This window comes from Corvus cornix, chromosome Z, assembly GCF_000738735.6.
Source record: "Corvus cornix cornix isolate S_Up_H32 chromosome Z, ASM73873v5, whole genome shotgun sequence".
Taxonomy (NCBI): domain Eukaryota; kingdom Metazoa; phylum Chordata; class Aves; order Passeriformes; family Corvidae; genus Corvus; species Corvus cornix.
This window is the reverse complement of record NC_046357.1, coordinates 922650-948829: the sequence shown is the minus strand read 5'-3', so window position 1 is coordinate 948829 and position 26180 is coordinate 922650. Positions and strand designations below refer to the sequence as shown.

Below are 26180 nucleotides of genomic sequence, written 5' to 3'. Positions count from 1 at the left end.
TCAAACCCAGGTGTTTCTGCCCTAAAAGTGTAACCAAGTCATTTTAACTTGCTAATTTAATCTTTAAAAAGCTGGACCCTCTTTCAAAGTAAACTTGGACCTTCCAGCAGTTGCAGACTCTGAGTGATGGTAAAAGTTTTAGACACCTTTACATTGTTTCTCAAAGTTCTATCTGCTGAATCACTGTCATAATTCTTATTTGTATAAAACAGAAAAGGGGGAATTATGGGGAATTACAAGAGAATTGGGTTATGAGCTGTAAAACCTGCCTGCAGAGGCACATGGCAGCACAAAGGAGCACATGGCAGCACAAAGGAGCACATGGCAGCACAAAGATGTTTGTCTCCACCAGACCCTGGGGGGAGGAGGTGTTACAGGACAGACCCCTACGAAGGGTGTTGCTGATGTGGCAACATGAAGTAGGTCATAAGGAAATATTGTGCCTTAGAAAAGTGTATAAAACCAACTCACTCCTTTGAATAAACTATTCCGATTCCCTGCCGGTCTGGGTCCAAGATTCAATCACCAACATCAAAGCACGGGGAATGAAGGATTAACTTGACCTTGGGCTCTGGAGACAGAACCCTGGGCAAACCCCTCAACCTCCAGACACTCCAGTGTTTCCATACATTTTCTCTTTTTTTTTTTTTTTTAAAGAAAAACATTCCTTCAGTCCTCGTGGATGCCTTTAAACAATATGCTAAAATTAACTAGAAATAGTTCCGCACGCTCAGCCTCTAAAAAAAAATAAATAAAAAAAACATGGTTTACTTTGTGAGTTTTTTTAACCAGATCGCCAATAAAACAAGCCATTCTGTGCTCTCACAGCTTCTTGCATTATTCCACTCAGCTTAAGCAGAAGTTTAATAAATTCAATCCCCACCTCCTAATTTGATTTAGATTTTAGCAGGCTGCCGCTGCGGATGCAGATTAAAACCAACATTAAATTAGAAGAGGCCAGTCTTGTTTTACTGTTTCAAAGCCCTCAGCGCTGGCCAAAGGCACTCCCAGCAAGCTCTGGGCAATGTGCTCCATCACAGCAAGAAGAGATGCAGGTCTGCAGGCAAAGAGTTACAACTCCGTGGACAGAGCATCATTTTCATTACATTAAGAAAATTGTATAAACTTCCATTAAGTAAGAAATATAAAAAAACAGAGATCTCAGTTTCGTCTGGGCCCTTTAGTGGTTGCAAGTCGTCACGGCAAGCTGGACATCAGCAAATCCATCTTTATTATTACTGGTTTTTAATCTCCTGAGTTATTTAAGGAATGCCAATACTCACAGCTGACCCCGGGAAGTTTTCATTGCTCCTGGGTCAAGGGCTTTTTTCCAGGGGCATCCTTCCAACAAACTGCAGATAGAGGGAGGGCACAGCAGAAACCTCACAACGCTGGCAGTAAAACAGCAACAACCACCTCACCATCAGGAATTCAGCAACAGAGGTCAGGATATAGTATCTCATGATAAATGTTCTTCCAGACAGGTTAGGAAAATCTTATGAAAGTGCCTTAGTTGAAAATAGAAATAGTGATTTTTTTAAAAAATCAAGGGTGAATGCACAAATGTTAACTAGAACAAGGTAGAAATTGGGACAAATCTCTGTATATTTTTCTCTGTAAAGCAAGTACACTTCCACTTTTCTTCCTTTGCAGTGGGCTTATTGTTAACCTCATTCTATACTGTTCAGTGGTCCAGTATTGCTGGATGCTTTTCAAGAGGACAAAAAATACACACAAAAGAAAAACCAACACGAGGGTCAGCCCGAGAATATTTATATTTACATGTACAGCATGCAAATGGTTAAGCAGCTTACACTGAAACAGACCAATAACCATCCTCCAGCTCTCACCCACAAGCTATCTATTACTAAAATTGAAGTTTCCCCAAACTGTGCTCTTCTCAAGCAAGAGGAAAGTACAAGCTGTACTTGGAATTAAAAGTGGTCATATCACACACTCTGGGTGTCATTTTTCTCTTCCCTATTTTCCTTTTTAAACTGGCATCGAAGATCACTCCACAGAGACAATTTAAAGAGGCTCTTGGAGAAATTAAAAAAAACACCAGAGGACTTACTTGCAGCCCCTGTATGGATGCCCACAGCCTCTCTCTCAACCTCTGTGCTAAATCAAACAAACTTCTCTTCATTACTTTTCATTAATAGAGTCCTGGGCTGCGCTGGGGGCACCAGCACAGGTGGTTTGGCCCACGCATGGCCATTGTGCCCAAAGCAGCAGGGTCCCTCATTTCCCACGAGTTACAGGTGGTTACTGAAGGAGTCACTTTGCTGTGGTAAATGTTTGTGCAAACCAACTGCGCCATGGGTGCTGGGCAGAGCCACTGGATGTGTGCTGGCAGGAGGGGGACACGGAAAGGGACCGGCACCATGGCTCTCCTGGGTGCCCTGCAGCCTAAAAGGCCCCTTCTGTCCCACTTGGCAGTGACTCAGGAGAAAAACTGGCTTCACCCGTGATGCAACAAAGCACAGGAGAGTGGCTCTGGGAGCAGGGCAAAATATCTCCGTTAAGGGATGAGTGGATCATTACCTTTTTTATTATTATTTACAATCCTGAACATCAAGGCAGATGGCAAACCATAATCCCCCTTCTCCCATCCTCTGAATGAGATTTTCATCCTAGGAGCAATTTCTCCCCTGCCTGACAGACAAGCAAAGCCCATATTTAGGTCAGGGCTCCCCAAGCTGTGCCATGACTCCAGGACCTGCTGACCCCTGTGTCTCACCCTGGTCTGGCTTCTCTGCCTGCTGCTGGGTACCACCAGCTGGCAAACCCTCACAAGGGACAGGCAGAGGGTGTCCCTGCTTGGTGCAGGGCTGGCAGGGATGTCCCAGAGTTGCACATCTCTCCCCTGCCCAGTGCTGGTACCCAATGCTGGGGGCAAAAACCACGAACCCAGCATGTCCCACACGAGCCCAGAGGGCATCCACTCACAAGAGGGACCTCTAATAGCAAAAGACCAACTTCCTCCTCACCCTAAAATCCCACAAACACTGAAAGGAGAGCTTATGACTGGAAAATCAACATGTCAACTCCAAGTCGGGGACAGCACACTACGGCAGCATCATACTCTAGGGATAGGGGAAAAAAATAGCATTTTACTTCTTAAAAAGCACAGAAACATCATTTTGAGCTATAGAATGCAAGTGTTAACCTGCTGAGGGTGTTAAATGTAAAGGAAAAGACAGTGGCACGCTGCAGGAGTGTCTCCAATTCCTCAACATGAGAACGAGCAAATTGAGTGTTTCCCAGGGCTGATAAAAACGCGCAAAACCGAACAGCAGAGCCAAGGAGGATGGGCATTATCTACACCATTCCTCATATTCCCTGTCATCCTCATGCTAGTGGAGATGGACACTGGACAAACACACAGCTGCACACACCAAACACCTTTAAGGCAGGGCTCCTAAATTTTGGGGAGCATCTCTCCATCCCCAAACACTGCAGGGGCCCCTGAAATTGAGCAAACCATGTGCTTCACTGATGCCTTCGAAGCACGGGGATATTCTCTGGCCCTGAAGAGCTGTCACGCTGATGGATGGCTCCAAGACTCCCACCAGCACTAAATCTGCTCTATCTCTCCTTGCGGGATTTTATTCCCCTGCCCAAATTAACTCCGATGATGATTTGCATAAAGTGTCACAGCAGCTGAGCAGTGCTTGGACAAGCAGCATCTGCAGCATTTATCCACTGGCTCATTAGAAGCATTTCTAACGAAGGGGTATTTAAAAGGCTTCAGTTCATCACTGCACCAACCTCATGTCACCAAAGACAGACAGAAAACTGGCACCGAGCACAGGGGGGCTGCAGGCGAGCCCTGACACCGGGTTAGAAATATCGGGGGTACCCTTGAAGGCTTTACTTTAATTAAGTGTGATTTTCAGGACGATTTCCAAGAGTAATCAATAGTCTTACATGTAACTAACAGCCAACTCGCGTATTCCCAGCATATCCCCCGCCACTTCTTCTGTGGCATCTCAGCGTCGCTCATTACTGCCGGCTTAATTAAGAGTGACAAGTTCAGCGTCAAGGTCTTGAGTGCACACACAGCCCTGCTCTCAGTGCAAAATTCCTCTTCCAGTAAGTCATCGGATGCTGCAAAAGTACATAAAGCCCCAGGTGCTTCGGGACAGTGCAAATAAACAATTTAATCTGGGGTAAAAAAAGCAGTCCCTCCCTGGCTGGGGAGCGATTGCCTCGCGGGCTGTGAGACCAGGATTTGCTCTCGGCAATGGAACAACTTTTATTTTCACTTTGCTTCTCTACCCTTTAAAAAGCAACAAAACCAAAGGCAGGGTCAGCAAGCCTCCACCCACAGGGGATGTGCGTTGTCACCTGCACCGCCCTAACAAACACCTCAGAGCAGCCTGAGATGTCCCAGCGGAGAGCGGGTCCGGGTTAATGGGACCTGGCAGCACTCAGGGTCTCTCCGCAGCCCTCCCCAGCCTGGGATCAGGCTGAGCACAGCAGCCCTTGGCCCTGGGTGGCTCTGAAGCAGTGCTGCCAAGGCTGGGAGCTGGCAGCAGGGCTGGGCCAGGATGCTGCAGCAGCCTGATGCAACACGGCATGCAAGGCAGGGCTCTTCCCTCTGCAGGGCTGAGCCTGGAGTTAAAGCATGTGCTCCACAGCAGAATTAACCAAAGCCCTTCAAAACTCTGTGCTCACCAGGATTAGAGCAGCATCAAGAGATGCCAGCACCCAGTGTGCTGCTGGGAGTCCCCTCGCCAGCTCCTGGCGTCCATGGAGCAGGGGATCACTGCCCCACAGAAAGCACCGAGCTTCTCTTCTGTCAGGCCTGGCTCAGCCCTGCAGATGCTCCCCACGTGTTCTACAAGATGCTCACCATCGCCAGCCATCCCCTGCCAGAAAGAGGGATGCTCTGCAAGCCCCCGAAATCTCTGCAGAGTCCTTGGGAAGTACAAAAAGTCTGGTGATAAAGCTAACACAGGCAACTTGACTTGACTTGTGGATCTCCCTGGAAGAGGAGATCCCCAGCATCACCCAGCCAAATCAGCTCCTCCAAGACTCCTCACCTCTCCTTGCAAGTCATTGATTAAAAAATTTTCACACTGCACAGGATCACGAAAAATTCCTTGACCTAGTGTCTGAGGGGAATCAGGACGAGCCTTTCATACCCAGCTCAGCTGTGCAGCCAATTTTTTTATTATAGTAAGGGTTATTGGGGTTTTACAGACTCGGGTTTTGCTTTTTCTTAACTAAAAACTCCATGCAGGGGCCAAGTGTCCCCGTAGCATGACTTCCACCAAACAGCCTGTCATATTGCAAGAGTGAAATCCTTCCAGGCTACTGTCTTCAAATTCCTGTTGATTGGCATTAATTACCCTTCTCTCATGTAATTCTCAGTTAATCAAAACCTTCAGCAGTACTGTGGTGTAACCTTGCCTTCATTGTCCCCTTTTCCATCCGAACTCCATGTGAGAACCTTGGTGAACATAAGCTGAATCCAAAACATGCTCAATATACATATACCATTTACAACTGATTGTTAATGAATAGTTAAAAAACAGCCTTTGGATTTAATTAAATAGTCAAAAATTGCCTTTCGCCCTGGGTTTTCAGAGTCCTCTATCTATAACACAGCCTTGTGATGCTTTAGGGAAATTCACAAGCACATTCATTTCCCAGGGCAGCAGCCACCCCCTGTTACATGATTTTAGATTAAAATGGTCCTGGGAGGAGCCTGGCTCTGTGGTGCAAGGATGCAGCCAGGGCTTTCAGCTGGAAATGTTTAAAGCAGTGGTGGCTCCTTGGCTGTAACTGTGGTGACACCGGTAGCATTCAGGGTGCCACCAGCATCTCCCAAAATCCAGGGTACCACAGCACATCCCCCACCACTCCAGAGCTCTGCCATCCTCCCCACTGGGCACCATGGTGCCCAAACAGCACCAAAATCCACCTTTAATTGCAGTGTAACCTCTCTGCCAGACTGGACTGTTAACCTTACTCGAAAGAAGTAATTGGATTAATCAACCTGCAGCCACCCCTCACATCTCCAGAACTCGTGCATTAAAACCCCTCTTGGAACGTCACTCAGGCATACTTAATTCAAAGGGATTTGACTTAAAGTTACAGGACATTTTTTCAGCATTTTCCAGCAAGAGGGTTATGCTGGAAAGGCCTCCGGGGTCACGTCTGCATCCTTTTCACTGCCAAGCAACTGAAGGAAAACAAATTGATCACCAAGGATTTAAATGAGCAACGTTTTACCAGCGGTAATTAAAAAATTCCAGCAATGAGGTCTGTTAGCAAGGAGACATTAGACACCTGGAGAACGGCAACGGTGATCAAGACACAAAGCTGGAATAAATATCTTCAATTAAAATGACTGAAGCAGACAAACGCTCAGACACTCCCAACTGCTGCAGAATGGAAGGGCAGAGAAAAAGGCTCCTGGAGGGAACCACTGCTCCTGCATTTTTATACAATGATAGAGTAGTTTGGGTTGGAAGGGACCTCAAAGCCCATCCAGTGCCACCCCCTGCCATGGACAGGGACACCTTCCACTATCCCAGGTGGCTCCAAGCCCCGTCCAACCTGGCCTTGGACACTGCCAGGGATCCAGGGGCAGCCACAGCTTCTCTGGGGACCCTGAGTTCTTCCCCACCCTCACAGGGAAGAACTTCTTGCTAAATTTCTTTCATCTCATTGCAGCAATTTCCAGATATTTGGGAATGTTATTTGTACTGGCTCTGCTGCTCCCAAGATGTCCACACACCGGACCTCAGATGAGTACTTGTATCATGAGTTACTCCATGTTAATGGACACGCTTTGTCTCTTCTCTCCAGTAACAAAAATCAGCAAGATTTTGCAATTGCTGAACTCTGAACTAACACTGGTTCAAAACACACGTCCAAGGAAACTCAAACAAAAGGAGGTTTCTTTTTAATATATAAAATGCAAGGCACAACATGGCTGGGAAGTCTGCTACGTTTTCCTTCTCATTCCCTCACGATTTGAGCTGTCCAGCTGAAATACTGAGCGTTTGGCTCTCCAGATCTTCCAGCACTAATATCCTGCAGCCTCTTTTTTACAACATACAGCAACTCTGTGGAAAAGCATCCCCTAAATCCTCCTACAAATGTAGGGGAGACAAAAGCTTAAACAAGGAAGGATGCAGGAAAGAACATCTCCATCAACCCCTGAATTTTGAATCTCCAAAGGTGATTTGGGAGGGGATGACTTTAGCAAAGCAGCATCTGAGTTCTGCAGGAAGGGCTCAGGGAAGGGGAGCAACATGCAGAAGACTGCCCAAGTGGGAAAATGGTTGGAAGAAAGGCACCTGCACCCACTTAAAAAAAAAACAAAACAAAACAACAAAAAAAGCCCAAAACAACCACAACCAAAAACAAAGGACAAAACCAACCAAACAAAAAACAACAAACCAACCAAAAAAAAAAAAATCACCGCCACCAACTGCATCTTTTCTAGCCTTCACCTTGCTTTGAATTTTGACTTTTTTCCCCTGGTTTGGCAACGTCCCCAGAGCGTTAGGCAAATCCAAGGTTATCTCTTCCCTCTGGAAGGGTGGCTGCCCCAGCTGCACACAAACGCACACTCCCAGGCAGATCAAACACAGCTCTCACGAAACGCCGAAGTGTCCGCAGAAAAAAGCGCCCAAAAAGAAGGAGAAAATGAAAACAGGCTAAACCAAAACAAAACCATCAATCTTAGCCATGAGGTGCTGCTCCTGCCTTCCCCATTCCCACAACAAAGCCACTCTTGGGTCAACACGCAGGACATCCCTACCCCAACAGGAGATGTATTTACTCACATGAACATCCCTCCATGTGCTGCAGGAGCATTTCTTTATTCCCCCAAGCAGTCACAGGCAGGGCTGCAGAGCTGCCACGAAGGGATGTCCCAGCTCTGGCTCTTCCCACCATCACAGGGACAGCCCAGCTGTAAGATTTCTGTTCCCACTACACATTCCCCGACTCAGGACCAAGGAGCTTTGCCCCAACAGCAGGAAATGCAGTTCCCACCCAAGGGATGCCTTTCCCTCGGGGAAGGACACGGATTTACGGTCACACACCGGCTGATGCTACTTGCCTTGAAGCCACTGGGTCCCATCAGCTCAGCTTAAGGACTTAACCCGTTTCGAGGCACCTACTCTTACCACCCAAGGGGGGGAAAACAATTATTTTTAACTAGAAAAGCAGCAAAACTAGTGAAAATATAGCTTGAAGTTATAATGGTTTCAGAGTGCATGAAGACAATCATGAAGTCACTCAAATTAGGGCCAAAGAGTAACTCAAATCTACCTCTACCAAACACTGCACTGCCACCTTTCTCTTTCCTCTAGGGAATGACCTCATGATTTGCTAGGTAGATGAATAAAACAAAGAAGAAAAAAATAAACTAAATAAACATTCCATTTTTCAAGTTTATTTCATTGTAAAAGTGAAGCTTTTGCCAACCATGCTGGGAGTTCCCAGTTCAGAATGTACAAGACCAAAGATTTCTGCCCTATCTGAGAAAATATTCAGTCCCAGTAGCTGAGTTCCTTCAGACTCCAAGGGTCAGTGGTTGGATAGGGACAGCCGAACTCACGTGGCTTCAGTCACTGCCAAGGCCAACGTGCACTTATGGTAACCCACAGCACCACTCACAGTACGGGTTTGTCCCACAGGACCTCCAAACCACAGAATCACAGAATCATCTGGGTTGGAAAAGCCGTCAGAGCATCAAGTGCAGTCGTTCCCCAGCATTGCCAAGGCCACCACTGACCCACCTCCCCAAGTGCCACATCCACACGGCTTTTAAATCCCTCCAGGGATGGGGAGTCCAACACCGCCCTGGGCAGCCGCGCCAGGGCTGGACAACCCCTTCCATGAAGGAATTTTTCCTAATGTCCAAATGCATCAGAAGAGGCATTGGTGGCCGTGCACACTTATGGATGCACCAGGGATTTGGGACCCTCTCCAAAGGACATGTCATCTACAAAAAGCAGAGAGATGTGAAGCACCTCATGTCCCCTCATAGTGGCTCTACTGTCCATCCCACACTGTGGTGAAGCTGGAGGCTGCTGCAAACTTTCCAACGGGTACTCTTAGGTGCTTTATTAAGAAGGAAAAAAAAAAAAAAATCCTAGTGTGGATGAAGGCATCTGGTGATCATGTACAGCCCTCCAACCCATGAAGCACACACCAGTGTGCCAGTCCTGGGAAATGCCAGGCTGAGGGATGTGTTGGGGCTGCCCAGTTGCTGTGGTATTTTATCCTTCATCTTGGACAGTTAAAGGTATTCTATAACTTACTGCCCTGAATAAAGCCAGTTTTTCAGCCATACAAACACAAGCACCTCTGCACTGTGCATCACATTCCATGACCATGGAATCACAGAAGGGTTTGGGTTGGAAGGACCTCAGAGCCCATCCAGTGCCACCCCTTGCCAGGGGCAGGGACACCTTCCACCGTCCCAGGTTGCTCCAAGCCCCATCCAACCTGGCCTTGGACACTGCCAGGGATCCAGGGGCAGCCCCAGCTGCTCTGGGCACCCTGGGCCAGGGCCTGCCCACCCTCACAGACAGCAATTCCTTCCCAATATCCCATCCAGCCCTGCCCTCTGGCACTGGGAAGCCATTCCCTGGGTCCTGGCCCTCCATGCCTTGTCCCCAGTCCCTCTGCAGCTCTCCTGGAGCCCCTTTAGGCGCTGCCAGGGGCTCTGAGCTCTCCCTGGAGCCTTCTCTTGTGCAGCTGAACACCCCCAGCTGTCCCAGGCTGGCTGCAGAGCAGAGGGGCTCCAGCCCTGGAGCATCTCGGTGGCCTCCTCTGGACTGGCTGCAGCAGCTCCAGGTCCTTGTGCTGTTGTTCCCCAGGGCTGGGGCAGCTCTGCAGGTGGGCTCCCAATCCCCACCACCCAATCTACGGAGAAGGGAACTTCTCAGGAGGTCAGGCAGAGCTTGGGAACAGCAGCAGGGACAGTGACCTCCCTGAGGCAGCATCAGGAGCTCAACTACAGAGTCACCGAAAGCTCATCCAAAAGACGAACATGGGGTTCCCTCACATCCCAAACTTCTCAGCTTGGATCAACTCCCACTCCCTGCTAAAACCACAAAGGCAGCACCAATACCTATTTCCCAGAAATTTTAGAGTAAGTCTCATGTCACCATAACTACTGGAATATAATTCATGGAAATAAGGCATACTGAACTCGGGTGTGGGATTTTTAATCAATAAAATAACCTCCAGCCACTGACTTGGTAACTGTAATAGTCACTTACTAAAAATGCCCTAGGGTGTATTACCGTGTCCTGCAGCCATAGGGAAGAGGAGAGAAGATCCAGCAGGCAGGAATTGTGCAGCAAGATTGATCTATTTAATTATTTTACAAACTCTTTTATAGACTTTCTTCTTCATAGTCTAATTGGACAAGGATCAGCCACCCCCTGGGGTGATTGGCTAAAATCCTAAAACATCCATTGTCAAAATATTTTTCTACTATAGTATAAACAAAGCTTCTCAAGGTTGCAGGTGTCTGTTTGTTTACAGAACTCTGCTACTATCTTTTGTGAGAGAAAAGTCTCTCATGGACTTAGAAAATAGCAAGAAAATCTTTGTTAGCAGCATTTTTGTATCCACAGTCACTGGAACTCATTTTTGACCAGAGAAGTCATGTCCTGACCTCTGTTCCTCCCAGGATACAGCGATGAGCAATGCAGAAGTGCCATCCAAATGGAACACCATCCTCTTCACCCCAGATACCAAATTCCAACCAGCCTTTGCCACTGTTTCAGTTTCCCTCCTCCCTGTGGCACCTCTCGCCTTGCTGCTCCCTGATAAGGCAGCCAGGCTGGCTTTCCTCCTGCCTACCAGGGGCAGTGAGCCCTTATCAGAGCATTATTAAAGGCACTGTCAGACCACAGCCTCCAATTCCCAGCTACGGTGGAGATAAAACCCACTTTGTGTAAACAAAAATACTTTAGCAAGAGCAGAGACTCGAGTGTGAGAGCAGCAGGATCTATCAGAGCATCAGCGAGATGGATTCAGCTGCAGAAAGCCAAATATTTGCTTTCCCCTCCTCTCCCCATCCTTCCTGTGTTGTATTTGCAAATTGGGGTCACTTCCAGATGCGAAGCTGCAGGATGTCCCCTGCATCAGGCTGGAAAGCCACATGCCAAGCAACCCTGCAGAGCTGGCCCAGCCCAGCCCAGCACTCGCCTCCCGCTGGATTTTCCTTGATGCTTTCAGTCATTGATTTCAATCGCTGCAGAGGAACTTGGGACAAGGCATGGAGGGACAGGACACAGGGAATGGCTTCCCCCTGCCAGAGTGCAGGGACAGATGGGATATTGGGCAGGAATTGCTGTCTGTGAGGGTGGGCAGGCCCTGGCCCAGGGTGCCCAGAGCAGCTGGGGCTGCCCCTGGATCCCTGGAAGTGTCCAAGGCCAGGCTGGATGGGGCTTGGAGCAGCCTGGGATAGTGGAAGGTGTCCCTGCCCATGGCAGGGAGTGGGATGGGATGATCTTTAAGGTCCTTCCAACCCAAACCCTTCTGTGATTCTGGGATCACACACAGAAGGTGTGCAGAATTCCCGTATTTCCGTGCTCCTTCAGTTGCTGGCATTTCCAGCTGTAGGACTGTGGATCTGAGCTCCAGACTGAAGCACTTCAGAGAAGCCACCTCATTCAGGACACAACACATCCCAGGTCTTTGCCAGGTCTGCAGTGGCAGCACTGATGGCCACAGCAGTGCAGGATCTGGGGACAGCCTGGCTGCCCCCTGATGGGCCCAGCACATCCACAAAGCGAGCTCCTGACTGCCAGCCCTGATGTCCCAGGGAGGAATCCCAAGGGACTGGTTTTCACAAAGGCTCTTTTCAGAGGAAAGCAGTTTAACCTGCTTAAAAGGCATTTTAGCCTGTTCAGAGAGGAGGGCTCCCCTCTGTCCATCTACCAGCAAAGCACTGACAAAGGCCTGGGCTTTGTTTCAAAGGAAGCCAGCAAACCTCAGCATCCCCACAGCCTGTTTCCAGCCAGGAACGCTGTCTGGGAAAGCTCATGAGCTGGGATTCCCCCACTCGTCCAACACTTCTGAACTCCCTTCAGGATTTGCATGTGCAGGAGAAAGCCCACATCTCATTTTGCATTGACACAGGGAAAAATAAGCCACAAATCTCTCCTCATCACAAGATACAAAAGGATAGAGGCTGCTGCAGTAGTGAGACAGACTGCCACAGTTAATATCATTATCACTCCTAACCTGTGCTTTATTGCTGCAGTAAATTTATCCCCAGTGTCGTACATTCAGTCCGCAGGAATAAAATGCAAGAGACGTCCCTAGAAAATGCTTAAACCCCCCAAAGCTGGGGGGTTCTGTGAGCGTGTGGAAGGGAGGTTTAACACAAGCACAGAGGTCAGCAGCTGGTAACCCCATATAGGGCAGCTCAGGGGGCTCACGGCATCCTCACAGACCTGAAGGCCTCAGCATGGCTCCTGCCTGGTGGGAGGGGCAACAAGGGTCACAGCCACAGGACATCACCCCAGCACCAGCAGTGTTTGGTTATTGAAAGGACACATAACCCCTGAAGAGACCCATGAAGATCTCAGGTGTCACTCCAACCCCAGAGATGTTCACGGCTGGTTTAGCGGCCAAAGGCCACTGCTGTACTTTCACACCCACACTCAGGGTTTGTGGCCTGAAGGACACCCCACCCGCCCCCTCACTGCTGGTTTACTGCCAGAGCACAGAACCCACACAGCCTTCGCTGGTGGCTTCAGTTTTCCCTAAGCTCTGCCTGCAAATAAAGGGTGGAAAAAGCCGTGTCTCCATTTTTAACTGGGCTGCTTCCATCCAACAACTTAAACATCCTTAATGCCCCTCAACTATCGAACACAAGCCCTGTGGATGGAACACAAGCACTGCTCCTCCCAAGAGACTCTTCCAAGCCTCAGTGATGGACAAGTGTGTTAACAGAGCAGCCAACTTTCAAATCAGACATAAATTATGTAAAAAGCCTGTCAGAGACAAGGGTCAGTGCTGTATATGGGGTTAAAGCAGGTAAAGCAGATGCAGCCAGGGCCTCTTCCATCTGCTGGGGTGTTTCAAAAGCTCTTCAGCTTTCAAAATATGAGCCCTAGTTCAGATCTGCACTTATTTGCTCTGCCCTGACTTGAAAAATTACATTTGTTTTGTGTGAGCAGGAGGAGTGAAGCCAAGTCCTTCCAAAGCAGCCTTTTCCCTTTCCAGACAAATTAACTATATTGAAGTTTAGCCTCACACCAGGACAGGTTTGTCCAGATCCCAGCTACATTTTAGCTGTTCCCAGCTTTCCAGCTGCTTCCCAGACAGGTAAGAGTGAGCAGGGAGGCACCAGGGAGACAACCTTGCTGCCCAGCCCAAGCTGCCCATTGCTCCAGAGCCACCCAAACACCACACCAGCCCTGGGCATCAGCACAGCTCCAGCCAGGGCTCCAACACCCACTGCTAAAGCTTCAGAAGTTCCTCTTGAGTCACTCATGGGACACTGGGACTGCTCAGAGTTCAGAGCCCCCAGTGACCAACCCAGACACCCAGAGGTGTGTGCAAAGGAAATTAATTTATCTAGACAAGCGTCCGGGCTAGGTCTCATCCAGCGATCCCTGTAACTGCACGTAAAAGCAGCATTCATCAACAGGGATGCATCCAAAAAATGTCAGTCTACTGGCTTTGAAGGTTAAAGGCACAAGAAACAAGATTTTAACCCGAGGAAGGCGCTAACTTGCTCAGTAAAGATACCTGAAGCTTATTGCTAAGCATCAAGTTATATTATAATGTGGCTCTTCAAAGAACAGCATTTGGAAAACAAGAGTGGATTTATACTGTGGAAGGACAGCAGTGGAGTCCTGGCTGCAGGCAAAAGCAGAGCTTTAAAAAACACCTGCACCTGAATGATCACACAAAAGCCTGTTTGCGAAAATAACACCAAAATGTCGAAGATTTGGACCTCCTTCCAGAAACCAGAAGCAGCTCCAGCATGGCCCTAGGGTGGATTTTTTTGCCCCAAAACGCTGCCCATGCAGCATAGCTCATCTTCCCACTTTCAGGTGGGCTCTGGCATTGCTCCATCGTGTCAGACATTCACACCAGGATCTTGCAATATTGTGTGCCTGCACCTCAGCAGCGTCTTGCGAATCGCTATAATGTGAGTTTAGCTACAAATTGAGACAGAAGTGTTGTTGCTACACTCCAGAAGGATTACAGAACTATTTTTAATAAGGGGTTTAATAAGCTTTAAGTAGAGTAAGTTGTTTTTGCTCAGCTCACATGGCTGCAAAGATAAAACCTTGCACAAAGGAACAGCCACAAGCTGCTTGACAGAACTTGCAGCGCTGGAAATTATAGAGTTACCTCTGAAAAGAATGTTCTCTTTTGTTGCCTTTGAAGAAAAAGTTTATATACTACCAACTTAGGTTTGGCTTTCTCACAGTTCTACAACATCACAGAGCTACACCTCTGCAGTTTCTGTTTGGTTTTGGCCAGACGCTCCCAGGACCAGGAATGAGCAACACAGAAGGTTTGGAGCCCGAAGAAAACACCAAAATCTGGCTTTGTGGACTAATACTCTTCTGTCTTTATGTACTTAAGATGCACGTCATCAGGTGGACACCCTCCTGACCTGGGATAGTCAAAATCAATTCCCATACCATGCTCCTCATCCCCGGCCACCACTGGTCACCCACAGCTGGACCAGAGCCAACCACACTGGACCACAGCTCCCAACACCCTCAGCCACATCCCAACATCCATCACCCAAAAATGACAGGTACCCACAGCACAGGGATGGTCATCTCCAGATAACATACATCTGCTGAACCAGTTAATACCAGTATTCTCTTTGTATCAAAAAAAAAAAAAAAAAAAAAAAGGAAACAGAAAAAGAAAGCAAACCCATCCTGAACCCAGGAAAGGGTCAGCACAACAAAATTTAAAATTATAAATAACTGCTGGTTTTTTCTACTCTGTGAGTGTTTCTCCCTCCCCCACCACTTAGCACAACCTCTATTGTCTGAAAAGCGTTTAACTGGAAGTGGGTCATGTCTCCTGGCATTACTAAATCTTCCCAAATTTCCCCCGATTAGTCAAATGCAATATCCTCTCTGACATCTGAATGATTGAGGTAGTGTGTAATGCCATTTTTCCCCTGAATGAGCCACATCAAAGAGGGTTATAAGCCGAGAGATGGCACGGCAGATAAAAGAGTCGCCAACAGATTGTGCCCAAAATATTACCCAGGAAAATTAAATCGTTTTGTTGGAAGGTTTTTCCTTTGGAAACGTTCAGCCATTAGTACTGAAAGTGGAGAGACAAGAAACTGCCTTCAGAGGTGCTAGGAGGATGAAACCTCACCAGTTACGAGCTGAGTGGTCCCATAGTTAAAACCATTCTGCACAAGGAAGATTTTCTATCAGCCACAACATCCAGCCTGCTCTTCACACAGCGACACAGAAAACCATCCTGCTGGGGGTTAATGACAGCCTAAATGTGGGTAATACCTCTCAAATGACTGAAAAAGTAAAGCAGAGTCATATCAAGACTAAAAAGAATAGGACGAAAAAGCAGTAAACCTGCTACCCAAAAAAAAGAAAATACCATTTAAAACCTGGGATGTAACAGCAAGCAATCAGCTCAGGCACGAGTTATATCCAAAGGGTTAAAAAATATCACCCTTTGAAGCAGAAGGATGCCAGGACCCTGGAAGGATGCTCAGCTGGGACAAGGGCTGCTCCAGTGCTGAGCTGGGGCTGAGCTCTCTCCTCACAGGAGAAGAGCTGGAGCTCTTAAATACGTGCCAGGTTGGTGATTAGGTGAGATCCGGGCAAAGTTTAGTCAGTAACAGCAGGGTTTGCATTCTGCTGATTTACCTCACGTCACCTCCCAGTGCTGAAACTTTGTACCAGAGCAAAGGCTGGCAGGAGACAGCACCTTCTTCAGTCAAAAAACAAAGTAATGAATTAAAATAATATTTTAAAAAGAGGGAGAGGGAGAGAGACTACAGACCTTTTGGCATTGACAAACAGAATATTCTGTTTCTGAGAACTGACTTTTTATCCAAAGCTACAAAGTGTGTGTTGCAGAAATCCATATTAAAAAAAGAAAAAAGAGGAGCCCCAGGGAAGGTTGCATTTGGGTGAGAACACTGCTTTAAATGCCTGGTGGTGGACTTTGGGATGCAAACCCCTGTTTTGGGTAGAGTAGTGCTTGGGGAGGAAAAGCCTGCTTGCAGCTTGCTTTTGGGGAATGCGAGTCCCCAGCCCGGAGCAGTCTCAGCCATCCCCACCTCTTCCAGCACAGAGTGTTGGGTGCTGAAAGGGAAATTCAAGTAGGTTTTACCACTAAGGATGATTCGGGCCCACCCTGATGGTCAAGTAAATGGGAGGCTCGGGTTGCTCAAAGCAGCTCGCACTTCTCGTGCCCCACCTGGCAAGCACGGGGTCGGTCCCCAGGCTTGGGAGGGCTCTCCGAAACCCAGGGGTGCGAGCACAGCCGTGCCTCACCGGAACAGCAGCGGGGAGGGCAAAGTGCAGAGAGACGAAGATTGGCTCTGACAGCCTCGACTCCGAGTTTATTTTGGCATGGCAAGAGCACACGAGGCTTCAAAGCAGCTCTGACGAGCAGGGGCCGGGCAGCAGCACCTGCCCCGGGGCTGAATTCCGCAGCCGTCCCTGCCACCGGCTGCACCCAAAGCATCAGCCCTTTAACCCTCAGCACCAGGGTTTTATAGAGTTGAGACCTGCGCGCTTAAGACACCTCGATTTTTCTCCTTCCCTGTTGTTTGTTCTTAAATGAAGTGTTTTATTTAAGAGCTCTGCCTCCCTCCCCCGCGACAGGGCAGACAAAGTACCAGCTCCTCTGCACGGGGAGGAACAGCTTGTCTCCTTGCTGGGGCAGGATTCAAACAAAAACAAAGGCTTTGGAAAGGAAAGAGGAAAACAAGCAGAAGGAAAGGGGAGCAACAGATTTCAAACCTGGTACTTCTAGGGTTTACAGGAGCAAGATATGAGCTGCTTATCTCTGGCCAGTGTCTTTGTGCTGCCCAGGGCTACAAAACAGGTGCTGCAGAAGAGCCAAGGACAGGTCCATCACCCTGGGACCTCTGTTCCCTGAAAGACATGGGGAGAAAGCCCCAGTTCAGAGGAGCTGGGGAGGTCCTGTAGTACCCCTGAGGGCAGCTCTACACCAGCCCACAGGTGAGATGTTCACACCTCACACAGACCTGCCTTCCCTAAGAGCTTTTTCGCAGTGTTGAAGGTCTTGCTTCAGCTAAAACATGCTTTATTGGTATCATTATTTACAAGATGATAGTGCAGGTGTTCACAGTCTAAACCAGCAGAGAATTGATTTCTTCCAAGGCCAAGTGACACAGGAAAGCAAAGGGACAGCACAAAAACATGAGATACCGACCAAGCTCTGGATAAGCGGCTCTTTGTCTTCAGTTTCTTTCATCACATTTACCTCTGGACATGGTGGTGAAAGAGGCATCAGCTAAGCAACAAACAGGCACTCCACCACTGTGGGAAAGGCTGGCAAGAGCCACACCAGTATTCCCACATCCACCTCCCACCCAGGACTGTGTGGCTCTGGAGCAGAACCCCCTCCTCCAAAATGGGACACATGGTCCTACCAGGAGATGTGGGACCAATCCAAGACCACAGCAGTCCAGTGCTGCCACATGAAAGCCACCTCCAGCTCTCCATGCCCACCCCTCCGGGAGACTGAGCGTCCCTGAACGAGTCCCACGCCATGCCCAGGGCACTCACTGGGCACCAACTCTCTGCCCAAAGAACAGCAACACCCACAGCACCCAGCTTCCCAGAGCTCACAGTAATTAAGCAGCATAAATCCACAAGGAGTTACTCAGCTTAATGAGATTGAAAATTACAACTTCTATCATCTCAGCATCTTGGCATCCACTGGCTGCCTTGAGATATGCTTACACCAGCCGTGCTCAGCTGGGGTGCAGCACCAAGGACCAGTTTCTCAGCAGGCACAGGGATCAGATATTTTTTATTTCTATTTTATTTTAAAGCCCTTTTCAATGCTCATTTGCTAATACACGTCAGCAGCCCCAGGTGCTTGCTCACATCCAGCCTGCTCTGGCAGCTGGAGGTTTGCCTGAGCCACCTGAAATCATCTCTGTGGGGCTTTCAGAAGAAACCGGACATTCCCATGATTTTTAAAAAGCCATATTTAAACACGTTAAGGGTCCTTTTTCTCTTTGAAGAGCAGTGACGGGCTGGGCCACATCCCTGAGGTGTAACATGCTATTGTGATAAGTAGTGGCCATGATTCACCCACAACACATCCTGCTCCCAGCAGCCCTGTAAGTGGTGGTTAGCACATCCTAGCAGCACCTCACACGTCCTGACACTTCCAGGAGAGAGCCTGGGCAGTGACTCACGGGAAGGGTGAAGGTTTGCATTAGCTGGGTGTAAGTGCTCCACCGGGCGTGGAGCCACCAAGGGAAACTCATCCCTTCATGGACTGCCCGTGGTCCAGCAGGGTGGGAACTGGTTGTGGTCTGAAAGGGTTGGTCAACCCCAGATGTGGAGAGGACGTTCTCAAGGAACAGCTAAGATGGACGTGGCAAACAGAGGCTTGTGGGTGAGAGCCAAGAGGAATATCCAAAAGTCAGGGTGGACACAGGTTTCCCAGAAGCATAGGTTCCCCAGAGCTGCTGTGGCTGCCCCATCCCTGGAAGTGTCCAAAGACAGGTTGGACGGGGCTTGGAGCAGCCTGGGACAGCAGAAGGTGTCCCTGCCTATGGCAGGGGGTGGCACTGGATGATCCTTAAAGTCCCTTCCAACCCAAACCATTCTGGGATTCCATGACAGCATGCATCTCCTGGTGAGGATCCATGGAAGCACCAAACACCTGGAGCACCCAGAGAAGGCAAAATCACCCCACTGGTGCCACCACCAGTGCCTGTGTGGGAACATGAAGAGAGGGAGGTGCGGGCATTAAGGAGGGCAGGAACAGGGCATCCTACAACCTGCCCCGCCCCACACAGAGCCGGGGAAGGCAGCAAGAGGGGTTACACAGGGCTGCGGTTGATCCGCTGGAATTGCCAGAGCAGGGTCTGAAGCACCACTGGCTGCCTAGGGACAAACACGGGAGACTAAAAGTCAGCACTACAAAAAAACCGCTCGGGGACGAGGAAATTAATAATGAAATCCAAACAAAAAAATCAGATGGGGTTTGGTTAAAAATGGCAAAGGATGGTGGCACAGCAGGCCAGGAACACACACTGCTGGAGGAGCTGCGCCACCATCCCACCACCCTGCACTCTGCCACGGTCTGGGAGGCATCACCTGAACTAAGGGCTTACACTGCTCACAGTAAGGGTTTATAGACCTGTTGCTTACAGTTCCTGTAGTCCTGTAGTCCGTACTTGGACAGGTTTAACTCATTCCCATGACTCCCAGGTTTCAGTCAGCTGGAGAAGACTTCCTGTTGGGGTGCTCTTCTCCAAACCCTCTGGATACCACAGGAAAGGCAAAGAGCAGAAGTACCAAACCCTCAAAAGCCTCACTAGTGGAATTGATGAGCTTACCATGACCCAGACAACACATTAAAGAGTGTTCACACGAGGAAAGCCACGTGAAGCCCATCACCCACCAAGCCTGGTCCTTCCTAGCCCTGCCACCATCTCTGGACAGGTCCCTGTTCACACCTGAAGGCTCAGGCTAAGCCAAAACCCAACCCAGCCCCACAAGACATGTCTTAGAGCAGGCCAGAGGAGTACAAGGGTAACTGCTTTACAACCAACTCGAGACACAGAAAGCTCACAGGGAACCTTTCTCAGTTTTGATAAGTAGCAAATTCTTCCCTAAAGTGTTCTGCAAACGTTTCAGGCGTCTGCCACAGCTTGAGGTTTCGCTGCAATAACAGCAGTCATTTTCCTGACCTGGACTGTAGTTCACCCTGATGTTCCTTTAACCACCACAAAACGCTTCTGTGTGCAGGAAGGGTCAAAGACCAGGCACAAAAACACCCAGCTCAGGGTTTCACCTGCATTACCTGGTATTTATTACACCCATGGCTAACTTGGAAGGTCCAAAGTCCACTTTCATGCCCAAGTGGGGCTACTCCTGTGGGTTCCCTGAAGGACAACTATCGCAGTAAGGGTACATTACCCCTGTTTTGGGCAAGGCTTCAGATTAATTGGCGTGTAAATTAAAAGTCCAGCACATCTAGAACTGCACTGCATCACAGCAAACTGAAAAGTTTAAACATTACATACATATATGTATAAAAATACAGTCACAAACATACATAGACCTCTTTCTCGGTCATCAGAAGAGATGCATGAGTTCACATTCGGGGTCTTTATTTTCTATTTGCCTGGTAATTGGCAGCAAGAAAGAACAACAAAGCAAAAATCCTCCCCTGTAAATACATTCCTCAACAGCAGCCAGGCTGCCTGTAACAAATAACCTCAGATAAACTCCTTCCTCAGGGCAGGAAAGGGCAGGAACGACTCATCCCACCCAATCCCATAAGAACCAGCACAGCACACAGACCCACTGCTGTTCCCATCCTTCGCCCTGGAGTTAACCCAGCAAATCCCTGCAGCTTGGGCTTGCGTGCACTGGGATCGCCACACCACAGTTTCACACCCTTGGAGCAGAATCAGGCCAGGAATTCTCAAAAATAGATTTTTAAAAGAGCAAGCTGATTAATCCCAAGCAGCAAGAGGACATACAGCTGGGATATGGCTAATTAACCCTGCTGGAATCATTCTTGGGGCTGTGCCCCAGCACCTGCACTGAGCTCCGTGTTCCTTGGCTCAGTGGCTCTCGTCTGACCCAAGCACAGGGGCTATTAAATGCACAACTGAGATGAAAAATTGCACAAACAGAAAAGAAAACTGGGTTATTTTTGCAGCACAAAGCCCCTGGAGCAGCATGCCCTGCGGTGGGACGTGCTCCCACATGGTGCCAGGAGAGCCTTACCCAGCCCATCGAGGGAAAGAAATGCCCCCCCACGCCACAATCTCTCACCTCCCTTGGATCTACTCAAGGCCCAGACCCAGTGGACTCAAGGATATTTAAGACCCACGCGTGGTTCTGCCTTCCTCTCATCCGTGCCACCACGGGGAAGCCGAGGGGGCCCCGCGCGGCCGCGGTGCTGGCCGTGCCCTTGGCACGGTCCTCAGCTGCAGAGAGCTGGCTGAAGCAATCAGAGTTTACATTTCAATGATTTTCTCTCTGCCACTGCAGCTCATAATGAGGCAGGATCAGGAGGAGCCCGGGGATGCCGATGGACCTGGCTCCTTCAGCAAGACGGCCCCATCCTTAAACAAAAACCCCAGTGTGGCCTCCAAGATGTCCCTGCCCTTTGTGGCATGACCCAGACATATTCTCATAATTTAAAATAAAGAAGAAAAAAATGCAAAAACCTTCAGCTCTAACCTGCTTTTCCTAACAGGAGCTGCAATGGCGGGAGCAGCAGGAGTTCAGGAGCTCTGCAGCATCCCGTGGATGTCCTGAGACTGAACCCCAAACACACCCTGTCCCCAACACTTATTCCCAGAAATTTGTTCTACACAATCCACAGAAAATCTTCTCTCTCCTTCCCAGCTGCTCCTCAGCCCCAAACCAGCACACGGGCACACACTAAGGATGAACCCTCCCCAAGCCTTTCAGGATAAATAATTTTCAGAAGGTTTTATGCCAGAAGGTTTATGCCAATTCGTTGACTCAATCAGTGTGTGATCACACTGGCAGCATTTATGCGCTTCTGAAAAGTTTCTCCCCAGGGTCAGAAACCACCAATTCATTCCAGCTATTTCATTTAATACAACTTTAAGTGAAAACCAGAGAGTTTTCTATACCCAACACCAGCCATTAGAAGAGGATTTTTAAAATGCATTAAGTTCCATCGTCTGTAAGAAAATACTTGGCAAATAGCAGCCACTTTGCACAATGGGAGGAAAAAAAATAATATGAAAAATAAATACCCTGGCTTCTTATTTACCCAGAGCTTGCAAACCTTCTGAAGAGCGTATCTCGAGCTACACAACAGCCCAGCAGCAGACAGAACCAGCTTATTCCCTAGCCTGGCAGAAGCACTGTTTTGCATGAGGTTCAGAGGCTATACTTAAAAGGACAATTAACATATTTTAAGAAGTACCTTTAAGAGAGCAGAACATCAGAAGCCAAAGCAATTACAGTTGCTTTTGTCATACGAAGAGCTTCACCTTACAACACAACAAAGGCCAGCCATGCAAACAACTCTAATTTCTGGTTTAGTGCTGCAAATCAACCCTGGCTACTGGAGTGAGCGTGAGCAATGTCCTCGTCCACCCCTCCTGCCCAGCGCCCAGCCCGGGGCACAGAGCATCCCGTTATCCCATGGCAGGGTCCTGCTGGCACCTGCACAGGCTCAGTTATCCCATGGCAGGGTCCTGCTGGCACCTGCACAGGCTCTCGGGGGTGGCACTGCAGCCACCTGGGCTGTGCTTCAGCTGCAGCAGCAACAGGTCCCTTCGGAAGGCTCTGTCTGGAGAGGACGGTGAGGACTCTGCACACAGGGAGCTGCCTTTGCCTCCTGCTGCAGGTAAAGAGGATTTGAGAAGCTCCCCTGCCCAGCAGCCACCAGCTTGTCTGGGCAGTGCTGCAGCAGGGTACATCAAGGACATGGCAGGAGCAGGGCCAGCCCAAGCAGCCATAGAAAGATGTTTGCTGGGCAATGCGCAGATCAGAAAAAGTTCCTCTAGTTCTCCATCTGGAACCCGGTTTTTGCAGGCTGGAATCCTTGATACAACCACCTGCCCTATTCCTTTTGCACAGGCTGGTGCCAGCAGCTCCAGGACCAGCTCTGCATCCTCTGCCATTTCTGCTGGGACACACACTAAACTCCCATTTGATTGTGCCACAAAATAAAATCCACAGCCAGATAATCCAGAGCCTTCAGGCAAAGCACCGGGAGTAAAGAGAATGGTCTCTCCACAACTATTTACCCAAGTGGAATCCTACATGCTTGGAGGTTGAGGCAGTTTTGGAACTACTCTCATGCTCGTAATTAGGCACAGCTATTAATTATCCTGTTTGATGGGGGCTATTAAACACCAGTCAGCCCTGATCTGAAGGGGCATGGTGAGGCATCCCATGGAAAAGGCCTCCAGCAGAAGCTCACAGCTGCTGGTGTTCCCAGGATGGATTCCTCTCCTGCCTGAGTGCTCCCCAGGCCAATGCCCAGTCTAACACATCAAATTCACCAGCATGGTGATGAACTTATGCACCAAGAAACGACCCACTGGGACCTTCTACCCCCACAAAGTCCCAGAAAACCTTCTGCAAGCACCACATGGAAGTTAAGGGCTCTCTACACAACCAGCAGGAAGGAGAACTGAGAATTCCCACTCGGATGCTCAAAAGTGCCTCCCCAGCATTTTCCCTCATCCTGGTTCCAGCAGGAGGAGGAATGACTCAGAGGAAGGTACAGTTGTGGCTGTGCTAATGCAATGGCACACGTGGGATCAATAGGCTCTCAGCAAGTGAGCTGTATTGACGCCAGATCATCTGCCTCCCCTTCCTCTGCACCCCCCAAACAGCCTCACCCCCACCCCACCAGCAGGGTGATCCAGGAGGCCCCACCTCTGCACTGGGCAGTCACCTTCTGCGCAGAGCTGATGTGCAGGCGAGCACCAGGACCCTCCTAAAGGCCAGAGAACAACACATCCCCTTCACCTCAGGAACCGCCAGGCTCAGCACCTCGAGGCTGTTGGGTTTGTTGCGGTTTTTAAGCCTTCTTTGGTCTTTTTCTTGTACTCTCAAAGTCACAGGAAACATTTTTCCTGCTGCTTCAAAGGCCAGAGCTGGCAGAGGCCCCATGCAGCAGACAGCACAGCAGGACAGTCCTAAATTTCACCGTGACTCAGCTGCACAAATGACCCATGTGGGTCCCAGCCCATGGCCCCACCACCTAAAAAACCAGCTGCATCCCTAGACTGCTCCTGCAGAACCGACAGGCAACAGCAGAAGGGCCAGTGTTGGAACACCTGCTCTCACCGAGAGACTTTGCTGTTTTTAAAAATAAACCTAAAGTTAACAACACACACAGGTGGCCACCAAATTCCCACCACTTCCTCATCAGAAAGTCCCTAAACAGCAACAGGATCCCAAGCAATGCCCCAGGAGGCATCTTACACCTGTTCGACAGATCAACAGGAATATAAACCGAGGCAATGCAAAAAAGACAACACAGGTTAACTACCTGCTCATCAAGTTAAAAATCAATTAACCAGGTTGATTTAATCAGCCCATAAATAGGGATAACACAGCACCTGGAGCCAACCTCCCTCCTCCCCAGGGATGCTTGCCATCACATCCATGCTCTCATCCTAAAAGATGCTGTGGTCGGCACATCAGAGCCCTTCAGCCACAGCTTTACTTCAGCTCCTCTCTGGATTTTCCAAGGGAGCAAGATTTTCCAAACTTTGTTTTTAAAGCACTCCCAGGAAGGATGGAGGTCACCCTGCTCACAGACAGCCCAGCTCAGTCCAGCGGGGCTTCTGCAATCCCCACAGGTTCAAAGGAGGAGCTGCCAGATCCACCATTCATCCCGCATCCCTTTGATAGTGACAGCCAAAGAAAAAGATACGTGGCAGCCCCCGACATTACATAAAAAAGCTGTTGGCAAAATGAGTTACAGAAGCAGAAATCTGCAGCAAAGTTAAGCCCGAGGGACAGAAAGTGGTTCCTGGTGCCAATCTGGCAGCACCTCCCTGAGCTGAGCACGGTCACAGGAAGAATCTAAAACACTAAAATTCTCATTATGACAACACATGAAGCTGACACTCTACGCAGCAAAACTTTTCCTGAAGCCAGCACTACTCGCAATGAGCCCCTGCCCAGCATTATTGATGGCTTTGACAGAGCACATTCCCTGGATCCCGGCTGCCCGCAGCACCCCCGAGCAGCCCCGGGAAGATGCTGAGCGCAGGGAGAGGGCTCTCTCCACAGCAGAGAGAGCTCCAAGCCAGGGGGATCTTGCGCTGCCTGCGAGGAGCTCTTTCATCGGGACAAGTCAATCGGCAAAGATCTCTCTGGACACAAACCTCTCTGGGAAGAGGGGCAGAAAGCCCCGAACTGTGTGGGAGGGAAGCATCCACAGCCTGGGTTGGCCAAGGGCTGGGAATACCCAAGTATCCCACAGCCACAAAATAACAAAAAAATTAAACCAGAGTGGAAACAGTGATTTTCTTGCCCACACCTCAGGCTCTGCTTTAAAAAACAGCACCTGAGTCTCCAGTTACCACCATGACTAGTTTTTGAGAGCACACCTTCCCCTGGGAAGCATCGGGCCCGTCGGAGACCGGTGCCCAGCCAGGCCACCAGCCATGTCACCTTCCCTGGCTGCCATGAGGAAGCGGGTGCGTCCCATCGCACCCCTGCCAAGGGATCACATCCAGGAGTTGCGGAACAGAAAGGACTCTGGAAACCGGACACCTCGGAAGCGTTTCGGTGAGTTACGGCACTCGCTCTGCGATTCTGTGATTCTAAGGACTGCATCTTCCTCCCCCTGCACCCCCGTGGCTTAGGGATAGAGGAGGAAAGAATTATTCCAGGGGGATCCGGGGAGGCTGAGAGTGTTTTGGCCGCGCAGGTGACGGAGCGCACGGAGGGCGAGGCCACCGCCACCACTACCGCGACCTACGGGCGAAGTTCACCCTCCATCGCAGAGAACCCAGGTGGGTGAAACGCCGAGGGACCGGGAGGGGGCCGGGACCCGCGGGGGGACGCCGGGGATGCCCCCTCCGCATCCCGCCCACCTGCGGCCGCCGTCCCGGCGGGTGCGGGGAAAGTTGCGGGGCCCCTCCAGGACTGGGAAGCAGCCCCCCACAGGACAGAAGGAACACGGAGAGGCACCCGCAGAGCGCCCCGCGCCCCCTCCCCGCTCACCTTGGTGTAGAGCTGCGTGGTGGACATGGCCGGGGCGGGCGGCGCTAAGCGCGGGGCATGGGGGCGGCGGGGCGGCCGGACCGACCGCCGCACGGACACACGGACACTCCGACCTTTACACCCGCTGCGGCCGGCCGGGCGCGGGCACGGGAAGGGAGCGGCAGCAGCAGCAGCAGCAGCAGCAGCAAGGAGGAGGAGGAGGAGGAGGAGGAGAAGGAGGAGGAGGAGGAGGAGGAGGAGGAGGAGGCAGCACCGCTC

The 26180-nt window shown here is 49.8% G+C and overlaps 1 protein-coding gene across 4 annotated transcripts in view; it reads right to left on the bottom strand.

Annotated features, from left to right (window-relative positions):
- MYO5B (myosin VB) overlaps positions 1-25997 on the bottom strand; it is a 149134-nt gene extending 123137 nt beyond the window's left edge. For all 4 annotated transcript variants that reach the window (XM_010395385.4, XM_010395387.4, XM_010395386.4 and 1 more), the window contains exon 1: positions 25923-25997. In XM_010395385.4, the coding sequence (XP_010393687.2) occupies positions 25923-25949 (27 nt within the window). In that variant the 5' untranslated portion in view covers positions 25950-25997. The remainder of the gene's footprint in view (positions 1-25922) is intronic.
- Between the last annotated feature and the right edge of the window lie 183 nt (positions 25998-26180).